Source organism: Gymnoscopelus braueri (genome assembly GCF_963280865.1).
Source record: "Gymnoscopelus braueri genome assembly, chromosome: 20".
NCBI lineage: Eukaryota > Metazoa > Chordata > Actinopteri > Myctophiformes > Myctophidae > Gymnoscopelus > Gymnoscopelus braueri.
Window position 1 is genome coordinate 32,917,582 of NC_137622.1, and position 26,693 is coordinate 32,944,274.

The window sequence follows — 26,693 nt, forward strand, 5'->3', positions numbered from 1 at the left end:
CACGGCATCAATAACCTCTTTGTACATAGTTTTATTTCTGTTAAATAAATTAAAAGTACCAAAAATCCTAAAAGTTTAAAACAACAGTTTTTCTTTGCATAACGTACCATTACTTAATACAACAGACCAAAACCCCAGGCATAAAGAGATGAGATAAACGACATGACCATTATAATACATCAGATGGTACAAAGGCATAGACCATATTCACAAAGTGGGCCCTTTGCTGTATCCCAGCCCTTGGATGCCTTGTGAATATGGTCTATAGGGACAACACTTCCTTCAAGATGTGAAATAAGGATTTTTTCAGAATATATGATTATTGTGAGTAGCTGTGCTACTCATGCACACTTTGCCGAATTCGTACCCATCACAAAACTTCCTTAGAGGTTATGTCACCTTTTGGCAAAGCTTAGCCAGCACTTAAGTCTAACTGCTCCGAGCAATGCCTAACCATGCCTATCTGGGGAATTTACTTTACAGACCTTAATTAGGCGGCAAAGCTACATGAAAATGAGCAATTGTAGCCCAACGGGGACCTAAAAGACTTGATCCACATGTAAGCGCTGTAATTGTCACAAACAAAATGTGTTCCCATTGTACCCAAAGAGAGATTCCTTTGAACCGACAGAGATCCTGTAGTGTCTCATAAGTAAACGTGTAGGTTTTTCAGGTGTGACAAGCTGGCAGAAGATACGGAGCGCAGGAGACTAGTGTCACATAACAGATATTTTAGGCATATTATGATGTCTGAAGAGCAAAGAGGAAAATGTAGTGTTCGTTAGTTACTTATTCCATAACCAGAGCGAATGAAAAACAAAAAAAACAAATAAGTATTTACTCTGTGGCACAAAAAGATGAAGGTGTACAAAAGCAGGTTTAGTCCTGACGAGTAATGAACCATTAATAGCGCTGCATCATACAAAGCTACAGGAGACTTGGCATTATGCAGGCCCATAAAAACAATGAATGTGACACTTATGCTTGCAAAATGACAGAGACACTCATAAAACACATCAAGATATTGACAGTACCACCCATATGACAAACAGGATGCACACATGTAGACACCAAGACATAACATAACTTGCACCATCCACTTAGTCATTGTAAGAGCCACGAGAAGACAGAAGAACACCCCAAAGAAGTCAACAGGAACACTATATTACACCAGTTAAGACATCACAAGACCACAGTGGGGGACTCTTTCACCATTCTGGTTGACTGCAAAGTTAGTGTCTTAGCGAGACTTGTTTTGTAATTCATCGTAAGCCTCACAATTGAAAAGCTACACAGAATCACAGCAAACATTCACAGCTATGGACTTTTACAGAACAAGGCTGTAGAAGCATGTCCAAAATAGTGATGGGGTGAAAATAACACGCTCATTATAGGAAACAAAACCATGAACATGATGCCAAAGTTTGATCAAACAAACATATATAAATAACATCAGTTAACCTACAGTGGATATATGTCCACTGAAAATCCTCACACATTTCCTATTATCGCCCCTAAAGAATGACTCCCAAATGGCCGATTGTCATATTTGACCTTGTTAAAAGGTTATTATCCTTGGTGTTTTTCTTCTCAAGTCAATCATGCCGTTTCACTATGTTCTCAAGAGTTCTTTTGTTTCTTGTGTGATGCTGAAACTCTTGGTTTCTTAAAGTGCAATAAGTCCCTTGAAGTATAGCTCCAATGATGCACATTTCCTTTGTTTAGTGTACAAGTCAAGCATCTACGTATACATACGGTTCTTACATTGAAACCGTTCACTATTAAGGGGTTATTTTGGCATGAGCACCTACAATAAGAGGGGTCAGGACTCAGGAGAAAGGGAGGACACCATCAAGTCTGGAGACATGGATCCTCATCGGTCGGCAAAAAAAGTGCTTCAGCATCAGTTCAAACATTTCACAGGTATGACCAAAACCATCAGCCCTCCTGTGATCAGAATTGAAAGCTCTGGGTCTTGGTCGGGTGATGCCAGCTGTCACTGGGAAATATCACAACGAGGTCTGGGATAACATTAAAATGAAGTATGTGTAAGCTAGCAGGTGCAAAACGCCTGCATTGGTCTCCAATGGCTGACAAGTACCAAGGGGAATGACGTGTGCCGTGACAAATCCTAGAGACCTTTTTCTCAAGGCCTTCCCCTCCAGACCCATTACCTGACCCCTGTCCCCGTTACTCCTCATCTCCCGCCATAATGAAACCTAGGATAAAGTCATTGGCCCTCTGCCGGTCCTGCGACGACTGTCTGCCCACCATGTTGGGCGTGCTGGGCGGTGGTCGGATGAGAAGGCTGGCAAACAGGGTAGCTGAAATAGGAGAACATGAGATAGAAGTAAAGAAAGTGTATGGTTATGTTACATTTGTTAATGGAAACTACAGATTATTACGTGTCCTCTGTGGCAAGTTATGGTACAAAACTAACAGCTGCCTTTCCTAACCGCAGGAGTAAACATTCCTGTCACTGCAAATGATCCCTTTAATTTGTCAACCTCCTGTCATAAATGTGTAGCTACTATTCCGTCAATTAGTGAAACATGTTTGTATGTGGGCCAGTGATGGGCTGAAACATTAAAGATGGGGGCTTGCGATCAAAAGGTTACTGGTACAAATCCCTAGACTGGCTGAAAAATCTGGGACATGGAAGTGAATGAATAATGGCTGCCCCTCCTCTCAACAACTGTCAGGGTGGTTTCATTTAGCAGGAAACTTAAAAACACAAACGGCCCAGTGGAGCAGCTCATTGTTAAGTCCATTGTCCACATGTCCATGTTGTGGATTAGATCCTCAGAATTCGTTTATTCAAAGAACAGGTTTGTTCAGCAATTCATCCCTGAACAAATCAATAGAAGCTTTACTCACTGGTCATACAATAGGAAATAAGCCCGGGTACTTCAATGTGAAAAACAAGGCAGTGCAAAGATGTACGGCCAGCTCAGACGTACCTATGAGGCTGGCAGTTAGGTTGTTGTTGGCCGAGTGCTTGAGCAGCTCCCTCAGAAAGGCCATTAGGTAGCGAAACACATTGCGGTGAGCGCGAGGCAACTGGGAGATCAGCTGTCGTTCATCACAGAACAGAGAGAAACACTTAAACCATTGATATCTGGAACGCATCTGTGTCACTTTAGATGTCTTTGGCTATTAAAAAATAGCAGATATACAAGCTCGTAGCGCGGCACCGAGTGCCGCGCTACGAGCTTGTATATCTGCTATTTTTGAAAAATCTTGAAAAAATATTTTTTACATTTTTTTCAAAAAACTGTTAGGATTTAGATTTTTTTTAAAGAATGGCCTCAGGTCTATGCAACAGAAGAAATTACAATAAACACTCATGATCCTGGCAAAGTGCTGAGTCCGAGAGGCAGTGGGCACTCTCTCAACTACAGTACCTTTCCTTGTCATTCTTAACATCACAAACAACTAAAGTGGGTTTTCAAAGTTGAAATAACTACTTTACTATTCTAATAGAATAAACTGAAATTGAATCAAGTTTTGCACCTTCTTGCAGAGGCGGCTGTCATGTGAGCAGTCCAGGCAGTGCTGGTAGAGTTCATAACACACTACAGGCTCTGGCAAGGCCTCCAGGAAGATCAGCAGAGCCTCCGCCACCGAGTGGTTACATCCAGCTAGACATACCGTTAGGGACAACACCTTCCTGTGTGTGTGTATGTGTCCATTAATTTATTTATAGATAACTGTAGCAGAAAACAAATTGCACGAAATGTGTGTGTATGTGTTAATATATACAGTATATATATATAGAAAATTGTTGCTGTTATTATTAGTAGGGGTGTGCCGATACACTAATTTCACGAAACGATACGATACGATATTGGGCTCACAACTTCGATACGATTTCGATTCGATACGATATGCACTTTTTTATTATGAAAATATATGGGGGAGGAAAAAAAGCAAATGCAAACAAATAATTCTGTTTTTGCATTATTCAGACATGCAAACCTGTAGCTTTTCAGCTACAATAGCCGTTTTGAATCCAAATAGGGCAATAGTGTGACACCTGACCCGAAAAAAAAACAACATGTTGTCACCCTTTTCACCTCAGGGCTGTTTGCATGCCTGATTATTATTTGTGTAAGAAAAAATAAAAATAAAAAGTTTTTTTTTTTTTTTTAAACGATATTTTTCCCCCCAAAACGATACATATCGTCACGAAAATGTATCGCGATATATCGCGGGACGATATATCGGCACACTCCTAATTATTAGATATTATTATTGTACAGGAATCAGGATCAGCTTGGAAGCAGCTCATGTACTGTATGGCTGTAACCCAGTATCTGCTGTCTGCATTTCAATGACAGTGTCACATATTTTCCGCTGTGGCCTCTGTGAATCTGGGCCAATGGGACTGCCTTTGTGTGCAAAGGATACGGATCGAGTCTGGGATGCTGGTGTCCAGGCAGTCGATTATACTCTGCAGCTCCTCCTGTAGGCCTGGGATCTGGAACAGATCCTCCTAGAAAGGCACACCCACAGACAAACATAGGCAATGAGCAGAGAAACATTTAGCGCAGTGCCTTCAAGAACAAAACTTATGGCATGTTGACAGCTACTGTAATTGTCAGCCGCCAACGTGACTTGCCCTTGACAAAGGAGTGAAAATTCATCATGCTGGCACCACACTAGAGGATAAGGCTAATTTAGGGTCCGATTCGCCCCTCCCGACAATTGCGGGGGCGTTCCCCATTCAAGGTTGACATCTTATCAACCGATTATCTGCTGAAATTATCCTGTAGTGTGAGGGGTTCAGAGACAATCTTAACAGTCACTGACTGGATTGGAGTTTCCGTGATTTCAAAATAAATATAAAATAGGTTTGATATTTATGACTTGAAATCCTGTAGTGTTGAGCACATGAGCAGAAACCTGCAATTGCCAATGAGAGCGCGCTGACTGGGAAGCATTAAATCAAATACTTGTCCATCCAAATCTGCATGTAAATATTAAAATAATGGATCAGGTTACTTCCTCCTGTCCATTATTTAAGTCAGATGGCCACGTAACGTCCATCTTTCAAATGAACATTCTTGTTAAGAAGACGTCAGTCTTGCCTAAATATGGAGGGGTGACGGGACAGTGGATCTGAGATAATGAATTGACAAAATAAATTATTTAAAAACTTTCTCTCTTTTTTCACAGACAATATTCAGGGGTTTATTTACTTGGCCTACTGGCAGCATGCACAAAATATTTGGTGCTGATTGGCCCAGTGGTTTGTGAGATTAGACACACAAACACTCATCTAGAAGGCTCTCCCCCTAGGTGCCGTGCCGTAATAAATTAACCACAAAATAAGCAATCCCAGTTTTAAAATAAAACTGGGGCATTTTCTTCTCCATCTGTAAGTGAGGCATTAGGAGATGTAGCCTGCTCCAGCAACATGAAGGTAGACACGTGACGGATTAGGGATTTGGGTACGTGAAATTCGCAATTCTTTTAATTACAGACATAGATATCTGACTTCTTGCTCACATTTGATTTTAATGAGAGATCTCAAATCCCTGGAATCGCTGAGGGTGTGGTCCTGCATTTTGGCATTTGACATTTTGACTGGTGTGTGAGTTCTTACGATTCAAATATGAAAAGTCAGTTAAATCTGTTAAAATGAGGTCTGTGGCCTCCCACGCTTTTTACAAAATCCTCTAGCGTGTAGCCAGCATTGGTCACCGTTCCAGAACATGCCACTTCTACAAGATAAGCATCCCTAAATAACGACGATAATCACTCAAAACCTTCTCACCTGTTGGCAAGACTTGGTGAAGAGGTGGTTGACCAGAAGCCAAACCTCTTTGGGGATCTTCAGAGGTTTGTCCTCTGTCCCAGCACTGTCCATCAAGAAGTTCACCTTGGTCCTCTCCTGATGGTACAAACACAGCCAGCATACTTTACAATGACGCTCATTACGAGAGGCACTGGCTTATTAGTAAAGCCACAAAGCCATCGGGAAACTATTGTAAAGAGGCTGTCTGTCTGTGGATGTATGTCACTGTCAGCAATGACAGTATGTATCATCTTCAAATCACAACAAGGACGACACGGCCTTGAAACGATGTACATTTGATCTAAGTCAATATCTGACATGCATTTTAGTTGTCAAATGTCAAAGGTCAGCGATGAGCCATGTCGCTCAATTATGCGCATTTGTTTCCATATGAGACATACATATAAGACATGACTATGAGACATAATCACTCTCCTGTATTTAATATAGAAATAAAATAAACTCAAGAGGATAAACTTGGATATTAGAATTGAAATTCTAGAGAAGATTTAAGAACTGATTAGATTATTTCCCTGAGATCCAATGCACAGGTAAAGACATTAAAGTGATCAAACTGTAACAGAGACCACTAAGACAATTATGTATGGCACTGCACATTTCATCCATTAGTGGTGAGGTCAGCGAGGATGGCCGGATTATCTGTGGGGTCTGGGGACTTGGCAGGGAGCCATTTCACTGTGAGCCGCTGGATATCACATTCTTTTTTGTCTCTGCAAATGGATCCCTGGGAACTCAAGAGACTGGGGCCAAAAATAAACCCCATAGCAGCAGGGTTACACACACAGACACACACAGAGAACTGCAGTGGGAGACAGTGATAGCCTGCGGAGCTAGTGGACCATAGATATACTTTAGAGTGTTGCAGAAGGAACTCTTAAGTGATACTGTTTGCACAGTATGGCACAGCTTAGAGAGGAAACGGGTGACCAAACAGGAAGCGGTATTAATGTAGTATGTGCATGTAATCATCGGAGAACGACAAATGGAGGCTAGTTTTCATAAGTGGCAATTTAGAAGCAAGTTTATCCATGCAGCGATCCAGTTTCACAGGCCAGTGAGGGGCTGAGTTATGGACGGCAGAAGAGGATTTAGGCTTAATGCGGCCGTTTGAGTTTAATGAAAAGCCTTGGGTACTGTTCAGCTAGCCTTAATCGCATGTGCACAGGGGCTGTGCAGTGACGGTAACCTGCTGTGAAATGAGCTTCTCTGTCTGTCTGTGTGTGTGTATGTGTGTGTCATATATGTGATGGGTGGTGATCCATACATATAAAAAACATATGTATGGATTCTACGGACAGGGAGTCTGAACTTGTAAGACTATAGGCTGGTGGTCTGAGGCTTCCTGCAGGATTATGCCGGATTTATACTTGGTATATAATAGCATAATTCAGGCTTTTGACGGGTTGCCTGCAGGAATACGCAGTTATTTAGTTGTTATGTCGGCTGATATAGCCACCATGTATCAAACTGAGGACCACCGAGCAGTACAGTAATGGCAGGAACAATGCACTCCTGATGTAACTGATTTGAATAACGACCAAAAACCAATTTACCGCCAGTTCACCGCTCTCAGAAAAAAGAAAAAGAAGGAAAAAAACAGTTGAGGAAAATCATTCTAAGCAGTTATAGATTTAGATAAGAGCAGGGTTGCCTCGCCCCATGTAATGGATAAAGCTGGTCTTGCTGGATACATGTAAATGTTTACCTTTTCCGTGAAGCTGTCCTCTCCCTGAACACCAAAGCAGCCCGCAACCACAGTGAAGAGTTGGAAAGGAATGAGAGGGCGATAAAGGAAAACAGTAGGAGAGAGAACTAAGTAGATCGTATTGTGCATGTACATAGAATCAGAGAAGCAGTTAGATTATGGCATGCTGGTAGAGTAAATCATTTCTCCCAAATACACCAGATCAGCAGGGTGATGGAAAAGTTAAAGCAGAAATGAGAAATCACTGCAATGATGATTGATAGGAAATCTTTGAAATTGCGATGTGGGAGCAGACAGAGGTGTGTGGAGCTGGAGACATACTGGAGATGTGCAATAACTATATGCTACTGTATTATGCAACAAGCCAAAGGGAGCTGTGTCAAACCTTAGTCAGTTCTCCCAACTCCTTAGGAAACCCCTTCTCATACGCTGGTTGCCACTTCCTCATTCCACAACATGCTACTTTAAAGTCACAGGTTGAAACACTGTTCTATAAATATCAACCTGCTCTTTAGCTGAGTTTACCCTGAGGGAGTGAACAAGCCCTCACATGTGCCTATGCCTAACAAGTGTATCAGGTAGTGAATAGAGAAGAAACTGGATTTCTGTATGCAGAGAGGAGTAGACCAACTCACACTTCTTTTCGATTCTCACAATCAAGAGTCTTACATTTTAAAGTGTGATTCCTCTATTGTATCACATTCAACAGAGGGTAAATGCAGTAACCTCAACTCATTCAATGTCAGTACCAGGGCATAATGCTCAACATTCCCTTCTACATACAGTGCCAATCCTATCTTAACACGTGTGTGGTGTTGTACTGTATGTGTTTTACCGCACTGCAATACAGGGGGTTCGATGGCTCTCACCAGGTCAATGAGCTTGGTGATGGGGATCTCTCTGATGGGCTTCTTCATGCGGCATAGTGTCTCCAGGGAGGTGCCGAAGCAGCTGGGCTGGTAGTTGCCAGAGATGGTGATGAAGTAATCCTTGCCGCGGTCCAAGTGCAGCACCAGGATGTCTTCTATGGAGTCCCCCCCGGAGTTGAGCAGCGTGACAGAGTCCTTGCTGACGTATACCTCCAGATAGATCTCCAGGGTCTCAGCTGTAAGGAGGGGAAGGGAGGTGAAGGAGTGACTCGCACAATCTCTGATGGCTAGATCGAGATTTTTAACCGAGTATCTCACCTTACTGAGTGATAATCAACTACATTGCCTCAAAGTTAACGAGAGCTGTTCAATGTGCATAGGACAAAGTTGTCTCCATGGAGACTTACAGTAAGCAAGGAAAACACAAGGTGATGCATCAAATGCATAGAAATAGTAATCTAGGATCATAGGTAAATCAAGAACCTATCATTAAACAGTATAATATCAAAAAATCTATCATCTGTACATTGAAACTATACACAGAATAGGATGCCAAGTCTACAAATGACCTGGCATCTGTCTACATAACATGCTATCTAAATGACATTTTAGCCTTTGCATAAGCCTGCAAGGTCGTCAAGGCTAGGGCCAGTGCTACGCCATTAGACTCTTGTGTGTCCACTCAACAATAATATGAAATGTGAACTGGCAAGAGAGTTCACTGAGACAAGGCCGAGGACAGAGGTGAGAGCTCATTAGGATGAAAAAGGACTCACTGGGCTCTAAAAAGCCATCGCTGGGCTCAGCGCGGAGCCAAGGCTTGCAATAATGTGCGTCGTTGGGTTTGGGGATGAAGGCAAAGTGACAGGGGACTTGGCCATCGTTGGTTATGATGAAGCGCTCCCTCTGAAGCTGCCGGAACTTCACATTCGCAAAGCTAAACTGTGGGAGAGAGAGGAAAGCAAATGTATTGCTCATTTATTTTTTACATTAAACACAGTCCCTAAGTCAATATGTCCTGGGAGTGCAATGGACTCCTGATTTCTTCCTGATCTAATGAGGAAAAATAAAAGTGTAAGGTGGACAGTAATCCAATACTAGACAAAGCAAATCAGTAAAACTGTGGGATATGTGTGTGCATGTTTCTTTGTGGTTTTCCCCCCACACACACCTCTCTCTGAGTTATAGTCAGCGATGGGAGGAAGTCGTTCTCCATTCTGTCCATGATACGAACAATCTCCTCAAACACTTTCTTTTGCCGCTGCTCGTTCACCACCTTAACCTGTCGCACACAGACGATAACAATCCTGATGACGTTCGTGCAGTTCATCAGTTTTCATAGACCTGTCACACACTTTTGTCTTTCTTAAGTAAACAATGACCATGACGTGCAACTTCCTCAAACCAGTCCAACCGGACCACATGGTCTTACCCCAACACTGAAGAGGGAGCTGACAGGCTTGTGGTCGCTGGTCTTTAGCTCCATGTGGCTACGGTAGTGCAGCTGCTTGACATTGCCACCCCTCCACAGGATCCGGTCACACCATGCGGGAGTGCGGCACTTCCCACTGGACACCACAACAGCCACAGACTCAAAAGCAGGTTCATACAGCATGAGGCTAATGTACTGATGTATGGCGGGGGCATTTTCTTTTTTTTGCAATAAGTGTCGGTTTAAAGTTTCCACAGCAGAGACACTAAAGGTCAACTAGGGGAAAAGAAAGGGGAAAGGGGGAGGTCCCTGGCAAGGTGTTAAATGCTTTTACTGCTTAACCCATTAATACCTGGAACGCATCTGTGTCACTTTAGATTTCTTTGGCTATTCAAAAATAGCAGATATACAAGCTCATATACAAACCGAGTGCCGCGCTACGAGCTTGTAGATCTGCTATTTTTTTTAAATCGTGAAAACATTTATTTTTATTTTTTTTCAAAAAACTGTTAGGATTTACATTTTTTTAAAGAATCGCCTCAGGTCTTAATGGGTTAACCTAGCAGAAGGCTGCTCTGATGAGTGAATGGAAATGGGAGCATTAGGGGTTAAGTGTCTTGCACACACTGAAAAATCCTGAGTGTTCATTCAAGTCTGAGAGTGTACATGTCACCAAATGGACCTGTACAGGTCCACTTGTTTACATGTACGCTCTCAGTGTTACAAAAGGTTAAATTAACACTGAGGTTTTTACTGTGTATCCTTGGAGTACGTCGTAGGTTTATTTATGTTTTCACCTGGAATCCCATCGATCAGTTTTGGCATCATATTTATACGTGGGGATGAAGTTAATGTCTCCCTCCATGAAATCTGTGAAGGCCCTCTTGGTCTGCCTCTGCATGTTCAGCTGTTTATGAAAAATGAGGACAAATATTTCCACAAGTGTTATTTAGTGTGACAGACAAGAGGAACTCCTTTATTTGTGGCCCTCACAAACTAAACACACAGAATGAAAGAGGAAACAGAGAGAGATTACAAATACTAAAAATATGACATGCGGAAGTCTAAAACAACATAATGTGGGTGTTTGCACGACAGCCTCTCCACGTTTGTGGGAAAATTTCTATTTCTCTACGGATGGTTGACTCAGTACTCTTGGTCTTTCTCCAGCAATGTGATATTTTACACAGGTTCACATCTGGGAGCTGCATTCATTTCGAGTGTAAGGTTCTACTGTTGGCTATCGAGCAGCTCCACTCATGCAGTTGGAGGTTAAATATAGGGCAACAGATAAGGGACAACTTCAGATATATTAGTATATCCAGAATACATCACATGCTTTTTAAAATGATATGGAAATGACCTAAAATGAGAAACGTTCTCCATAACTGCTGAAAAAGCAGCTTTCCTGGGATGAAGAATCATGACATCACACGTAGAGGAAGTAATGTCTAAATGTCTAGCATTCAACACCCCCTTGGAAACAAGGTGATAAATCTCAAGGGGTTTATCCTCTAAAGAAATTTTGAAATAAATAAAACCAGTTATACTTGAAATGCTCTGGAAGCCTCTCTACAGTTAACTGTGAAATTAAATGTATATTGACGGTATTGGATTTATTTATACAGAGCTGGGGTGAGTTTGCCAGGTGGGACTTCCACTCCCAACAAACACCAATTTCCTAAATGTATACAACGTATTTACTGTTTATGAGAATGCAAAATTATATCATTAATATGTACAGTTTTCCCACATTATTTTAATTTCCAGCATTTAAAATGATCTGTTGTTATGACAAGCAAGCAAGTGCCTTATGCACTTCCAAAGAAATTGATATTCTGGTTTTGATTTATTTCTATAGGTGTTGAAGTCAAAGTATGGACGCTAATGTACTAAAATGTACCTATAGTTATAAACTTAAAATACATTATATATATATATATGGTTTCATTTTTTTTTACTCTATACTGGGATTATACAGTATGTCCTTTGCAAGATAAACCAAGTTTTACTGTGTTCTTAATGACAAATTCTCAAAGCATTGGAGGTTATCACCTGATCATACTCTTGAAGCTTATTCAGTTCATTCTGGGCTATGAGGTGTTTGACCTCACCAGCATCGGTCATACACAGTCGATAGTTGAGATCCCCCAGCCAGATTACCACACTGAAACACACATGAGACACACACCACATTACTACAACATTAGTGTAACAACAACAGCTATAGTGCAGCACGATTCATCTTTAAAGCTCTGACACATAGAAAGCATAAGACGCACGTGTCATCAAACACACCTATTGTTTTCAATGACTGTAGATAAACTGGAAGTGACAAATGGCTGCGTCAAAACCTGACGCCTTTCAGAGCTCTACACTATTTCCGAGCACCAACGCGGGAGCAGATCACCAACACACAATGACCCTCATTTATCAAACGAGCGTACGACAGAAGAGTGGGCGTGCGGTCATTTCGAAGCAATGCTGGACATTCATCAATCTGTGCGCAAATGTTTGAGTCAGAGTGGATTTATGTGCAGCATAGTCTGAGAATCTGACAGGAATCTTTATCTAATGCAGCCATGCATTAACCTAAAAATATCTAACAGATGAAGATCTGTCCTGAAAAATATTAGGTGCGTCTGTGAAACTACAGTAGTCCTGTCTTCCTTTGCGTGTACTAGCTGGTGACCTCAGCGCTTTAAACGCCAGAAATGTGGATGAGGAGCAAAAAGTCTATATCACAACATAAACAAGTGGCCTAGGGTGACGTGCATCATTGATTCTTTCTAAGTGTCAGAGCGTTTATCTTCACTGAAATCAAAAGGCTGTGAAAGAGACGTACAAATCGGGGACTGCAGTTAGCATGCTGGTACCAAGAGTAAAGACAACTACGTAAGTATTCAAGGGTTCTTTTGTATGTAGAAACAATAACTTATTGGTGAATAACACTCAGGGCCCGATTCAACACCAGGTGAACATCAACCTGGTGAGGCTGTTCTACTGTGAGGAACTCACTCGTGTTTGACGATACTGAGCGGGGGCGAGTCCAGCACGTGGAAGGTCATGCGTGCACAGATGTCTTTGTAGTCCTGGTTGCGACGCTCAAAGTCCTCCACGTGGGCCGCGAGGTGCGAGTTAACGAAGCAGAAGCTGGTGTTGTGGAAAATAAACCTCACCGCCACACCACCTTTGTTCCCCTGCAAGACAGTCACACAGACCGCTCTACCATTTCTATATTCACAGGGTTGCATTTGCTGGGGGAGGGGGGGGGGTGAACGATATCCCCTGCTCTGGTCATTTATCTTTTCACCAGTGGGGATTTGTTTTATCCCTGCCTCTGGTCAGACTGAATTAAATACATGCATTTCCTTTTGAGAAAAGTAGACCGTTTGATATGTTTGATAATATCACAATTTAACAATTTAATTAAAAATATCTGTTAACCACATTAACCAACATAACCATTTTGGGGGAAATTACAGCACATACACAGTGTTATTTAAATACAGTGTGCATGAATAGCAAAAATAGCAATCTACAAGTCTACAACTAAGTATACATGGAGGTTAAGAAAAGGTCCGCCCTCTGTTTATTTTAAAAATCAAATTCAAATATTGCCTCCTTCTCATGCAGGCAGAAGCAGGGCGGCATAAGAAACAGCAACATTCACATTCGTGAGACAAACACAACATGGGAGCATGTGAATGGGAGCAGGAGGAACAGAATCAGAATCAGAATCAACTGAAGTGCTCAAATGAGCTGAACATACCATTTTTCCCATGATGCCCGTGCCCACGTGTTCTGCGGTGACCTCTTTGATATGGTTCTTATGCAACTTGTTGACGAACACCACCAGCATCATGCCCACTAGTCGGATGGTGTGGACCTGCAGACATAATGAAACAAAGAGAACATTCCTGTCCACATTGCTCACACTAGACTGCATGCCAAAGTGCTGTGGTCAACACTGCAGGGACATGACATTGGATGAAGTAACGATTTATAGAAGTCTTTCTCTCTCTCAACTCACCTTCCTGTACTTGGCTTTGGGGTGCAGGCTTTTCTCCACTGCATCTACCCAAAGGTGCTCTTTGGACGAGTCCAAATAGAAGAAGGCCTCAGTGCTCAGGTCCAACTCCTGAAAACTACAGTCACAAGTATACAAGCCAAATGTTAAAAATGGTATTTAACCAAATGAACCTCAGCTTCAAAAATAGGTGAACAATCCTGAAAATCCTGTGAAAATACCTGATCTACAAGCTCGACAACGTAACAGTGTAGAGGGAAAAATAATGGGTGTAGAGGTAAAAAAGGAGGGGGCCAAGTACAGACCAGTGGGATTCTTTATTATTTATATCTTCGTTGCTGTCGTGTAGAAACCTTGTATCTCCATATTTCAAAGTTTTTTTCATAAATTAATGCCATACTTTGTCTTATAACAGTGTCACAAAAAAGTAGCGAAAATAGACGATCTTCAAGCTTACACGCGTACGATCAGGCAGGCGTGAGCTTGTAGAGGTGCGAAGTCTGACATAATTTACGCAACCTACCTGGGTCATGTTTTTTCCCCCCAGTTCTGAATTCCTATAGACGTGTTTAATATCGCGTCATATAAGAACTGTGTTCCAGAAATAAACAAATGAGCACGGTGGTTTGACTCATATGGATATGAAGCATCAACCTGGTGGCGAGAAAACGTGAATGTTACCACCGCCAAATTAATAAAATTTTCACCAGAAACAGACTGTATCAAATATGAGTGACTGACTATCGTAAACAATGCGGCGCCACCTCCCTGACAATATCTCCAAGACATTTTGTTTATTTTGGGCCATAATTCTTATATGAGACGATTCTAAGATGACCCAATGTTATTCTCCATAGAGAAAATTACTTCCGTGACCCTGGGGGTGAACGAGTGATGTCAGGACTTCGGTACTCTATTTTAGCCGTTTCTGAAAATCTTGAAAGTGAAAGTGGTTAAGAGTGACTAAATAGTTACTACATTTGACCCATTGGAATACAGATTCTTCTTTCTATTTCCTGAAAAGTGCCGGTTTTGGACATACAAGGTTTCTGCCTGAAGCAACAACATATTTTTGGTCCTACTAACCCTAGAGCGTAAACATCAGGAGGTTCTGGGTCACAGCAGAGCCAGGGCTCTAGGCTGCTGTCTGGAGACTGGCCGTTCACATTCCACGTACCCGTGAAGAACCTGAAACAGCAGCAGAAACGTCCACACCGGTCAATTGTGAATGAATGCAATCACACTAGCCCAAAAGACAGGTCTTAACAATCTGGAACAGGAGTGTGGAAATTTACCAGCCTGAAGTCAAACACAGTCATTTAAATCTCGGCTCACCAAAGCCAGAGTTGTAACAGGAGCTGCTGCTTAAAATGCTAATCAAGTCTAGACAAGAGAATACACACCCCCGCGAATACATTCTAGAAGAGCTCTGCTAGTCACCTGAAGTGCTGTATGTCCACATACTCCTTTTCCTTCTTGGCCAGACGGTGTTTGATCAGGTACTCTCTCTGGTTTGCCTGGCTGGAGAACATGGCCTGCCTTGCCATGCTGTTGGTGGTGGGACTGTCGGTCCACGATGGAGGCCTATCCACACGATCAAATCTGATGCTACGATAAAGAAATACAAATAATTTATATATATATATTTAAAATAAAGTAAAGAAATCATCCTTTCAACCAAAGATGTTTGATACATTCTCAACAGACACCCTGAAGAAGGCGCAAGCCGACACACCTTGGTGTATTTTAAGGTCTCTAGCCCAAATGTAATAAAGGCCTTTTACTTATCAAACCCACCCTGACTGCCTGGACCTGGAATGTTTTATGCCTTTTGGTCATAGTTTTTCCTCGCTCCCAAAGCCTATGGGTGTTCACATTTAAGGTAATCAATATTCAGGATAGGGTTACCCGAGATATGTAATTAGGTTGCAGTATAAGGTTCTATTTGGAAAAAAAAGCAAACAAACAGGAAAATCATGCAGAAACCCAATGAGGCACTATCCTGTGATTGGGTTAGAATCGACATGCTATCATGGGAGGCAAATCTCACTCTTGCTTGGCAGGCGTGATCAAGGGGTTGTCTTTGCCCTGCATGGAGGTGGTCCTGTCTTTAGGGACTGGTGGGGGGGGCAGAGGATTGGAGGGAGTGTAGGAGCCTTTGCGAGGCGGTAGAGGAGGGACAGGGGGAGGCTCCCTGGACGCCACCGGACGATTCTGCTGGTTCTTCTTCTCTTCCACTTTGACAGAGTGGTTGAAGGCCTCAAATCCGAAGTCTGAGGCCAGCGACTGAGCTAGGTCTCGTCTGTCAGCTGCATGACACAAAACATTTGGAGATTAAAACGTAGACATTTTGTTCAAAATGTCCATGTTATCATTAACAACAACAAAAAAAGACATAAAAACAATAGCGAAAAAACCTTATTGTTAACTGAAATAAGATTTAAAAAATAAACTGAAACAATAATGTGAACCTACAATACTAGCCAAAACCAAATCAAATTACAGGAACATTGCTTTAATTTTTGTCTTTTAATGAAAGTAAACAGTTGTTTAAATGTTCCCCTCTGACTGCAATGCAGAAGTTTAGTGACCCAACACCATTCGCTCAATGAAACCTTGGTCAACATTGGTCCTAGGTTAGTCCCAGCAATGTTTATGTCTGTCTTGGCCGCCAAACCTTTGCAAAAGGAACCTTGTACAGGTGGGTGCCTGCAGAGTGACGATATGCACGGGATGAATTTGAGAAGAATGGTGAAAGCCAGGGGGAAACCAGACAGTCCAATTGGGCAATATTTCCAGTGGGCTATGGCCCAAGTTCTGACCGCAGTTCAGTGTGATGATGTGTGTTTCTGTTTTCCTCAACAAGGTGCTACTTGAGATACACAGCCATCTCCCTATGAGATGCACACACACATATGCACATAGAAGACTCTAGGCAATGTCACAATTGTTTTACATGCCAATTGGGCATGTCATTATAAGCAAATTTTTAAAAGTGCGTTCAAACATTTTCACAATTTTACGCAAATCTACAACGCGTCACATCACAACGTGTTGTGAGCTTGTAGATTGGCCATTTCCCACTATTTGTTGTATGATGAAGCATACAGGACTTAAGTGGTTAACTAGGCTGTCCAGCCAAAATATTTAATTAAAACAAAGACAATTGTCTATCAGAACATGTAAACTTAAAAATGTATATTGAAAAAAAAAATAAGAGGTAGGCCTCTAATTTTTGAAACTCCAACAAAACTCTGCTTCCATCCATTACAGCCATGTACATCAGCTGCAAAAGTTTCTCTACTTGCACAAGAAGCATATTCTTCCTTAAGAATATCTGGAATTGTATATTTGGCATTCTTCCGACTATTTTCTTGAAACTGCAACTGTTGGGAGCTTGTACATAATATCATTTCACCCACTCTTTTACACCTGTAAACTTGTGATGTGACAATAAAGTTCAGGTAAACTGAAAATAAACATAAAGTTCTTCCGTTCTAAGAAGAGGGAGCCCCATCCTTTTGGGGGCGAAACTCCAGTTCCATCTATGACAATGTAGTGTACCTGTTGTTGCTGTCTGGTTCATTGTAGTGCTGTTGTTGATGTTGGGAGGCAATGCGCTGATGGGTTTAGGTGGGTTGGCTCCAGAAGACACCACAGAGTTGGCTGTCTTGTTTCCTCTTTGTGGTGGAATGGGGACAGGCCCCCTGTGTGGAGCTGGAGCGAGGGGCTCCATTACTTTGGGTACTGTGCAAATGACTGGGAAAACAAAATGAGACACAAAAGTAGGCCTGTCACAATTATTACATGATCGCCTAATCGCAATTATGTGAAATAATAGCAATTATTTTTGCATAATCGTCATAATCGTTTCCATGTTGAAAATATTAATGTTTTCTTAAAAGTATAAAGTTATTAAAGTTATTTGGCAGTAATTTATTTGTATATTTAGGTTATTGGTCATATCTGCTCTGTGGAGCTTCAAAGCCTAAAAGCCAAACATAAATGGAATTACATTCATGTTCACACAATCATGACAGCCTTACAAAAGGTCATTAGTCATTTTCTAAGGTGTCTTCCCATCTGGTTTCCATTACGTTTACTCAATGCAAAACACCATATAGCTAAAGGTTAGGCAACACCCAGAACAACAGCGCTATTGTCAGTGAAGGCAGTGGCTTCACGGAGTAGAACGGCAGCCCTGCAGCGAGTAGCTTGCTGACATAATGCAGTTATGATGCAATACTTCTAATGCAGGCGGATATTACTACAGACTTCCTCCAGAGTGAGTCCAAACAACTGGTTGGCATTAAGGGTATATAGGTACTGTATTCACATCTCACAACCACATCCATCCATTGTCTAAAGTTGGATGTGTTTGTCCAGGCAAAGATGTCTATAGTAATAACTCATCATAACCATATGAACCCTAGCATCGCTATCCTGGGCATGACAAAATAGACAAACATTCGGGGAAAATAGCAGATCTACAAGTTGTGATGCTTGTAGATCTGCTATTTTTGGCACAGAGATTCAGTGTACAGGCACAAAAGGATGGATAAGTTAAGCCAATAAGCTCTGGAGTAAACGAAGGCTCATGTTATTCATAAGTTCTGTTCAACAAGATAATCTTCCCCAAATCAAAGCTTTGGCAGTCAAAATACTACAGCAGGAGCACCACTGCAGCATCATGTACTTGCTATCATACCACAACAGGAAAACGCGAGTGTATTAAACTGCTACCACCATCAATTTCAGTTCCCCCCAGACAATCTGATACAAGCCCAACAAAATAAATACAGGAAAAAGGAGAAGTAGACTATCAAAACACAGGTTGCAGTCACTGTGGTAGCATTACGTTCAAAGCATAGAGTTGACCGCAACAATGGCAAGGAAAGAACTCTTCCCTGCAGAGAGAGAGAGACTGTGTCTGTGCGTCTGTGTGTTGTGTGGGTGGGTGACAACAACACATACAGTAGGAAATCAGTGAGTGGTGTAATCCACCCTGGGTAAATAAATGTTGGATGAGCAGGTGAATAATTAATGCAGCAGGTGTGGTGGAGCAGTGAGTGATACTGGAGGCTCACCTTGTTGCTTGGCCCTCTTCACCTGGGAGAAGAAAGTGTGAGTGCGCTCATCGTCCTGGAGCTCCAGCAGCAGCTCAGGGGCTCTGTCCCCTCGCACCCGTATCCGCACACAAGCTGGAGTAGTACGGACAGGACGGACACACAGATGCACACGGTCACACGCATAGAAAACAAATGGAACCATGTCTTCCACGGACTAATGCAGCCGCATTAGAAATGCAGACAGCCCGTAGAATACAAAGGCAGGTGATTTAACAGACAACCATTCAACATGCCTCCAGATTGCCGTGGCAACCCATGACTAGCCCCTGCTACTAAATAAAGAGGTCGACAAGCATTTGGCTCCAGGCATGCTCTAAAAATGTAGCCGGATTGGACGAGAGCTCTGTTACGATGCATTCCATGTTTAAGCATTGTTCCGTTTCCACAATACAAGCCTTAAGTCTCTGCCTCACTGGGAACATGACACATTTTTGTGATTTCCAGCAAGATCTTCATTTGAAAACAAACGACCAACAAACGAATGTGCCATCCAAACCAGAGGTAAAGAAGCAAGCACTTACTGTTTGCAGGCAAGTCAATAAGATGAGCCTCTTCAGCCTCTGAATGGAAACGGTAGAGAGGGAGAGAGTGAAAGAGTGGCCATGCGGTTCAAAGGTCTGTGGTGGGAGTAACCAAAGGCTTTTTAACAGTTTCTCATAGGCTCTTATGTCATGTTGACTTTCAAATTTTGTCTGCAAAAAAACTTAAAGGAAATATGCCGAACCCCTGGATCACTATTTCAACACTGCTGTGCAGTGACCTTGAACAAACAGGCCCATGCCGGAAGGTTACGGAATGCGACGTCTAATGCCCACAGGCTTTTGAGGGCCAGTGGGCTGCACAGTACTCTATAAACATGCATGACTGGAATCACAAACACCTCATACCTCAAACAAACATCTCAACCTAGAATATCTCTACTAGTCATAATCTCCTAATCATCCGATTAGTTTGACATTTCTTTACCAGAGGCTACAACTAATTACAGTTCCTGAAATTTATTTTTAAGAGTCATGTACTTACCCCGAACAATTAGGAAATTACTATTGATGGGTATAGACAACTGAGGTACTGGACACGACACGACAGCTTCCGGGGAGGCCAAAATACCCAGTCTGAATGAGAAGAGAACAAATAACCATTACAGCTTTAGTATAAACTCTGCTACAAAAGCTTTTTCCTCTACAACGTTTAGGCAAATCAATCAATTGATCTAAAACAAAAAGGAAAAGAGTAAAGAAGAGTCTTTTATTATAACAGCCCATCTCATTTCATGCAAACCGGTCAATAGGAGTGCATTAGAACAACAACATTAGACATGTAACATGGATGAATGTATTATTAGTCCTACATGCAGGTTATATTTCCTCTCTAATTATGAATTCATAACAGCGAAGCATCTCATTTATGTGAGCTTTAGCAGGTAAGGACGTTGTTCTCCCTTAAAGGCCAGACCGCACCAATGCAACTACCGGTAGTCACAACTCCTTGCAACAAAACAGTTTTAAGGCCAGTCCACACGAATGCAACTCCTTGCGGCATTGGTACTGTGGACTGGCCTTAATACTGCTGTGTTGTTAAAGGCTTATGAAAAACTGCATGCACAATAACATCCAAAAACATTCTGAATCTGTATACTCTATACTGCAATGTAGATGCTTTGGTTGCAGACTACCAAGCAGAAAATTAAACCCAATCAATGTCCAGCTCTAAAATCTTAGGTGTAGATGAACAGCTTTCGTCATGTTCTGCTGACAACTCCAAACTGCTGCTGTTCGGCAGACCTTGGCTTTGATTCATTAACTTGGCCCGAGCTCTAATCACAATTAACAGCTTCAAATCTGTGACACAGGTTGATGTAGGACAGGTCAAATTTCACTCTCTACGACCATGACCGAGTAGGAGCCAGGGCCAAAGCGGCAGTTTTTGCGCAACACTATCACACTTCCTTCCTGCTACACAGGAAGTCTTGTGTTGAGTTAGTGGAAAATGATTCAGCCGTGCTTGACCAAATGTGTCTGGTCAACTTATCGTAGAAAGAAAAATAAAACCGCTGCATTACTCCCAGCCTCGATGCAAGAATTGTTTCTTATGAAAACCTTTTGACTTCTGCCAAGTGCCAACATTGACCTGATGATGACAGAAGTTGAAAGACGTTGGCATAATTAAACAATTTGCATCAAGGCTGGAGCAACTACTTTAATATGTTAGTATGCACGCAGCCATAGTCAGCACCTGTCCCGGCACAGGTGTGTCGGGACACATCTCCAGTTTTGCAAGGGGAAATGAGGGTGCCAAAGGACCAATGGTGAATCTTTTATTCAATTCAATAAACCCCCCTCCAAACAAGAGCTATGAAATGCATAGTCTATTCAGTATAAATTCAGTATAATAAGTCAGTATAAATCAGCCTTCAGGAGTGCAGCAGAAGCCTACCCCGCTTTCCCAAGGTGAGTTGCTTTGCATAGAGCGCCCGCTCTTGACATATTCTTGCTTGTATGCGACTTATGTCCCCTTTGCCGTTCATCGCAAGTGGAGCACAGCTTGGTGTGTACGGTTTTAATGCATTTAGCTGAGCAGGGCGCTTGTGTGCTCATGTGAGTCTCATTACACTCTAGGACAGAGTGGTGGAATTCTGCATAATGGGCAGCATGCTGGCTGGCAGTGGCACTGAGGCTAATCGCTCTTTCTCTCCCCAACTTTGGCACAGGCTGCCACAAATGCAAACAGCACTAATGGTTCATTGCACCATTACTCTCTCACCACAAAAAAAGAAATCATACCCTGGAGGGTTAGAAAGTAGAAAAACCTCCTTCAGACCTATAGCACCTGCAGTCAATTCCTGACTGATATGAGCTGTGATTAGGTATGCAACAAGACAGGCTCTGATAACAGGGAGGCGTCCATGTGGCTCTCAGACGTCATGTAGCCAGTCTATGACATCACAGTCGTCTATGATGTCAGTACTATGATGTCAGTCAGTCATTTCCATATTGGGGCAAAGTCTCAGCCCAAATATGGAACTTGCAACTTGCATTTCAGCCGGGGCACTGTGCACAGTGCTTTCTACAAATAGGCCTGTCACAATTATTACATAATCGCCTAATCTCAATTGTTTGAGATAATCGCAGTTATTTTGCATAATCGTCATAAGAGTTTCCATGTTGAAAAATGTTCATGCATTTTCCAAAAAAAGCTGAAATAGCAGATCTACAAGCTGAGCTTAGCTTGAAGATTAGCTATTTTTATTTTTTTTAAAGTACAAAATTATTAAATGTGTCATAATGATATAATCTGCCCTGTGCAATTTGTGATTATGAAGCCTAAAAACCAAACAGAAATTAAATTTGTATTCATATTATGTTCCAATGTTCAATGCCAAAAACACAATTAAATCATCAATCGCAATTATTGACGTCAACTTAAATGTGTAATCGTGACAGCCTTATCTACAATGCATGACTTCTTCATCTGATCGTACCACAGACAGGACAACCTAACCAGCAAGCACAGTATTTGAGCTGTAAAATTAGAGCCCATGCTTCTGTATAATCTTGCTATTGTGCACACAATCCTGTAAATGTATGGGGGAAATCAGCATTCTTACGATAACCCCTCCTCAGCACTGAAACCACATTAACCCAGGCTTCTCTACCCCAGATGACAACATATCAAGTGGCAGAAAGCCAGGGTGAACGCTAAAAAACAGAAAGGAGAACACAAAGACCTACTTGTTTTTTTAAATATAACAAACTATGACAGTGCAAAATAGAAGCAAAGTACAGATGTGATAAGCAGGAGGAGGGTCTGCATTTAACCAAATGACCAAGAAGATCTCACCAACAGTTCCATCTACAGTACCATCACCACATGAAGAAAAGCAGATTAATGGAGTAGTTGACTTATTTTCTTATTTCTATCAATTAGACACCCTGTGAAGCCTTGAATTCATGGAGATTTGTTTGTATTTGTCGCATTCCTAAGCCAATAATTTGATGACTGGGTCAGTAGGGGACTCTGTAGAAGACGACTCACTCCACCAGACATCAAATTATTGGCTTAGGAATGCGACATGCTTCATGGGGTGTGTAATTGATAGAAAATAAGTTCATTCTTTGGGTCAACTACTCCTTTAATTTCCAACCACCCATTTGCCTAATACTTACATAAACTCTCCAGTGCGCTCAATCAGCGACAGTAGTCTGGGCTCCTTGTGGCCTGACCTCAGCTCCTGGCCTCTTACAGTGTGCATCAATCAACATCATCACAATCAAGGATTCATCTTCAACAAAGAACCATGACTGAACCAAACCAAAACACTGCACATATATATTGTTTAAGTAGTAAATGGGTTGGCTGGGTGGTGAAGAAACCCTGACGTGGTAACAGTTTATACAAGCCATGCTAATGGCCATTAGATGGCATGTTACAGCAGCAGCAGCACTGTGGGACTGGCAAGTCCCATAGATCAATGGTTCTCAACCTTTTCCATGTCAAGGACCCCAAAATGAATATGTATTTCGCCACGGACTCCCATCTGAAATCATTGTTATAATAATGTTAACAATATTCCACATTTTTTCCAAGATTTTATGAAAATAGCAGATCTACGAGCTCACAACGTATCGCAACGCATCGCAAGCTACACATTTTGATGCTATAACTGATTTTGCTGGGGACCCCTGGAACCCCCTCGAGGACCCCTGGGTGTCCCCGCATCCCACTTTGAGAACCACCTCCAAGATGGCATGTTAAAGAAACAGCAGCACTAGGGCAAGTCACAACCAAATGCCTACAAAATATTACAGTGGTTCTCAATGTGGGGTCTGGGGTACCCCCACAGGTCCTTGAGAGCTTTCCACAGGGTCCCCAGCTAAATGATTGACACTTACAGTAGGAACCAAATGTACCCCTAAGGGTCAATTCCATTCCATTTGTAGTGGTGTAAAGTAACTAAGTACATTTACTCTAGTACTGTACTTCAGTAAAATGTTGAGATATTTTTTGCTTTATTGGACTATTTCCATTTTTCAGTACTTTTACTACTCCACTACACTACATCTCTGTTTACTCCACTACAATGATTTGAAAACTTTAATTACTAGTTACTTTGCAGATTTTGATTATTACAAAACATACATTAACCACTTCAACCCTATATACATTTCGGCCCTTTAAAAATAGCCAATCTACAAACTAGAGCTTGTAGATCTGCTATTTTCAAAAAAAAATTATAGAATTTATACATTTGAAAACTTGTGAAATGGGACATTCTGCATAACGAGTACAATACTTTTGTACTTTTACTCAAGTACATTTTGAATTCCGGACTTTTACTTGTAACAGAGTATTTCCATATTGCAATATTGATACTTTTACTTAAGTAAAAATGTGAGTACTTTTTCCACCACTGTCCATTTGTACACTCTCTGTGTTACATTAACTCTGAGGATTTTACAGTGTAGATTTGGGTCCTAGTGGAGATCAAATGTGGGTCCGTGGCCAGTGGCCTAGTTATTAAAAAATAGTGGTCCTTAAATTAAAAAAGATTGACAATCACTGTATTTATAGACCTACAGACCCTAGAATGGTTGTTCAATGCATGTAATATCACACTATCACAGCCATTCTAGGGCTATAGACAATCATGACATGGTTAGTATGTTAGTAGAGCTACATCCAACAACAAGTCTCCAATACAACCGAATAGCCTAGTTGACTTTTGTCCTCGTATTACTTAAGGACATTACGTATTTAAACATATAACAACATTGAAGTTGCCAGGGCTGTAATGACGTCAATAACGTTACCTACCTTAGTAACCGTACGTGAAGCTAAAAGCTAACGTTAGCTTAACGGGGCAAGCAAAAGCACATAAAAAAACCAAAACACCAGAACAGTGACACAAAAGGAGTGCTCAAAAAAAGGATATTGCCAAACACGTTTCGTCACATATTCCTCCAAAGCTCAACGACGACTCCATCATAATTAGTGTGACACAAATAGTAGTTTGTCATTTAGCCTTTTTTTCACTGTGTTTTTACCATCCAGGGAGAAAGTTAAATCCCCACCCCAGCAACACAGTCACCAGCAGCAGTGTTGCCAGACGAGAGAGATAAGCAACCAGGTCTAGGAAAACAAGCCCAAAAGAAGCATCTACTTGAGCCACATGAGCACTTTAAACCTGTATGCCCAAATCAAGCCTAAGTAAGCAAGTACACTTTAGAAATAAGACTAAATAAAACGAAACCCGCTGCAACTACCAATATTTACAAGCAACTTTAAAGAAAAAGAAGCCCAAAGTCGCTTATAATAAGCGGACATGGCAACGCTGAACACAACCACCAGCAGCCGGCCTTCCTTCCGGGTCACAGTCGAAATTCCAAGGATTCAACAGTGATATCACCGTCATGCGGAAGTGGTAAAGACTCGTGTCTTTGATTGTTCGTGACGTCGCATGCCTGTCCTTGTTATCTTTATTGTGTGTGACAGCTGTCAGAGAGCCAGCAGAGATGGGCTGAATCTCGCGTGGCCAGACTCAAGTCTCGTTAATAACAAGGTTATTAACAAGTTAACACTGACTGGACTGTAGTGTCTACATGCATAAAGGGTTCTGGATAGTCTAATATGAAATAATGCACTGCCCAGGGGTCAGGGTACTAAAGTATAATTCGGGTCCTGCATGAAGCACACAGCTGCAAACATGAGAAAACCACTTGAATTCCGTTTATTGCATGAGGCACAGGGATGAAAAAACTAAACCTAATCTAAAATATATAAATATTTATATATATATATATATATATATAATACTTTTTTGCAGGTCACATAGTCAAGCATGATCTTGTAGATCTTCTATTTTTCTTACTTTCAATTAATTTAATTAATTATATATTTCTTATAAATAAATAAGTAATTGTAATGAATGTAAAAAAGAATTGGCATCTCTTACGTTTCTATTACCCAGTTTGTACAACAGACAACAAACTCCCATTATGAAGAGAAGCCATATCAATTGATACAATTTATAGAAAATAATAATAAATAAATAATCATTATTCATAATATTAATATGCCTACAGGGGGGGAGTGCAAGATCTTGCTAAATACATCATCACACACCCGGATGCCAAATGAATGCACACCATACATTTTAGGCAGCTTATCTATTTCAAACACTTATTCACATACTAATATTCACATACATAGCCACAAGTTAATTTAAATTATAATCATATTTCCATCACGATACAAATCATGACCATCACAGTTACTGAAAGGCTGTTTATTATACCTTACACCCATAGATAACGCCATTTCATCAACAATTGTTGGTATTTAATCATACACTGTTTCTTTCAATTTCAAAGTGGACACCTGGTCAGTTCATCTTGTTAAATCGCACGATAAGCTGATAGTTGGTTAAATGAAAAAATGTCATCAAGATGTTCTTCAGATGTGTGATCAATGGCACTTTGTTCTAAAAGTACAATCTGTCATGTTTACTAATATACAAACCATCTTGATCGAGTTCCCCCCGCTTTATTTAGGAAATAAGCTGTCTAGAATTGACAATTTGTCATTTAACTAAACGTTTTTTCAGTGCCTAATGTTTTGACTAATGTTGGCATTGACAGCTTGAAGAACGTTATGATCAGAATAAATATTTGTCTATTTAAATTAAAATGAAAAAAGCTCTATAGGTTT

The 26,693-nt window shown here is 41.3% G+C and overlaps 1 protein-coding gene across 2 annotated transcripts; it reads right to left on the bottom strand.

The window, feature by feature from the left end:
- Positions 1-16: 16 nt before the first annotated feature.
- Positions 17-25,062, bottom strand: ocrl (OCRL inositol polyphosphate-5-phosphatase). Of its 2 annotated transcripts, XM_080416368.1 has the most exons (24): positions 24,918-25,062; positions 23,153-23,231; positions 20,010-20,101; positions 19,508-19,546; positions 18,945-19,058; positions 17,422-17,616; positions 15,908-16,166; positions 15,298-15,465; positions 14,944-15,045; positions 13,861-13,975; positions 13,600-13,716; positions 12,846-13,027; positions 11,883-11,994; positions 10,625-10,734; positions 9,828-9,963; positions 9,567-9,677; positions 9,172-9,337; positions 8,396-8,631; positions 7,527-7,550; positions 5,780-5,896; positions 4,411-4,495; positions 3,514-3,641; positions 2,961-3,072; positions 17-2,324 (listed from the first exon to the last, which is right to left on the bottom strand). In XM_080416368.1, exons 1-24 carry the CDS (start codon positions 24,970-24,972, stop codon positions 2,191-2,193), a joined length of 2,988 nt encoding a protein of 995 aa, XP_080272494.1. In that variant the 5' UTR covers positions 24,973-25,062; the 3' UTR covers positions 17-2,190. The 2 variants fall into 2 exon arrangements, with proteins under 2 accessions (XP_080272494.1, XP_080272495.1); XM_080416369.1 differs by lacking the exon at positions 7,527-7,550.
- Positions 25,063-26,693: the final 1,631 nt, after the last annotated feature.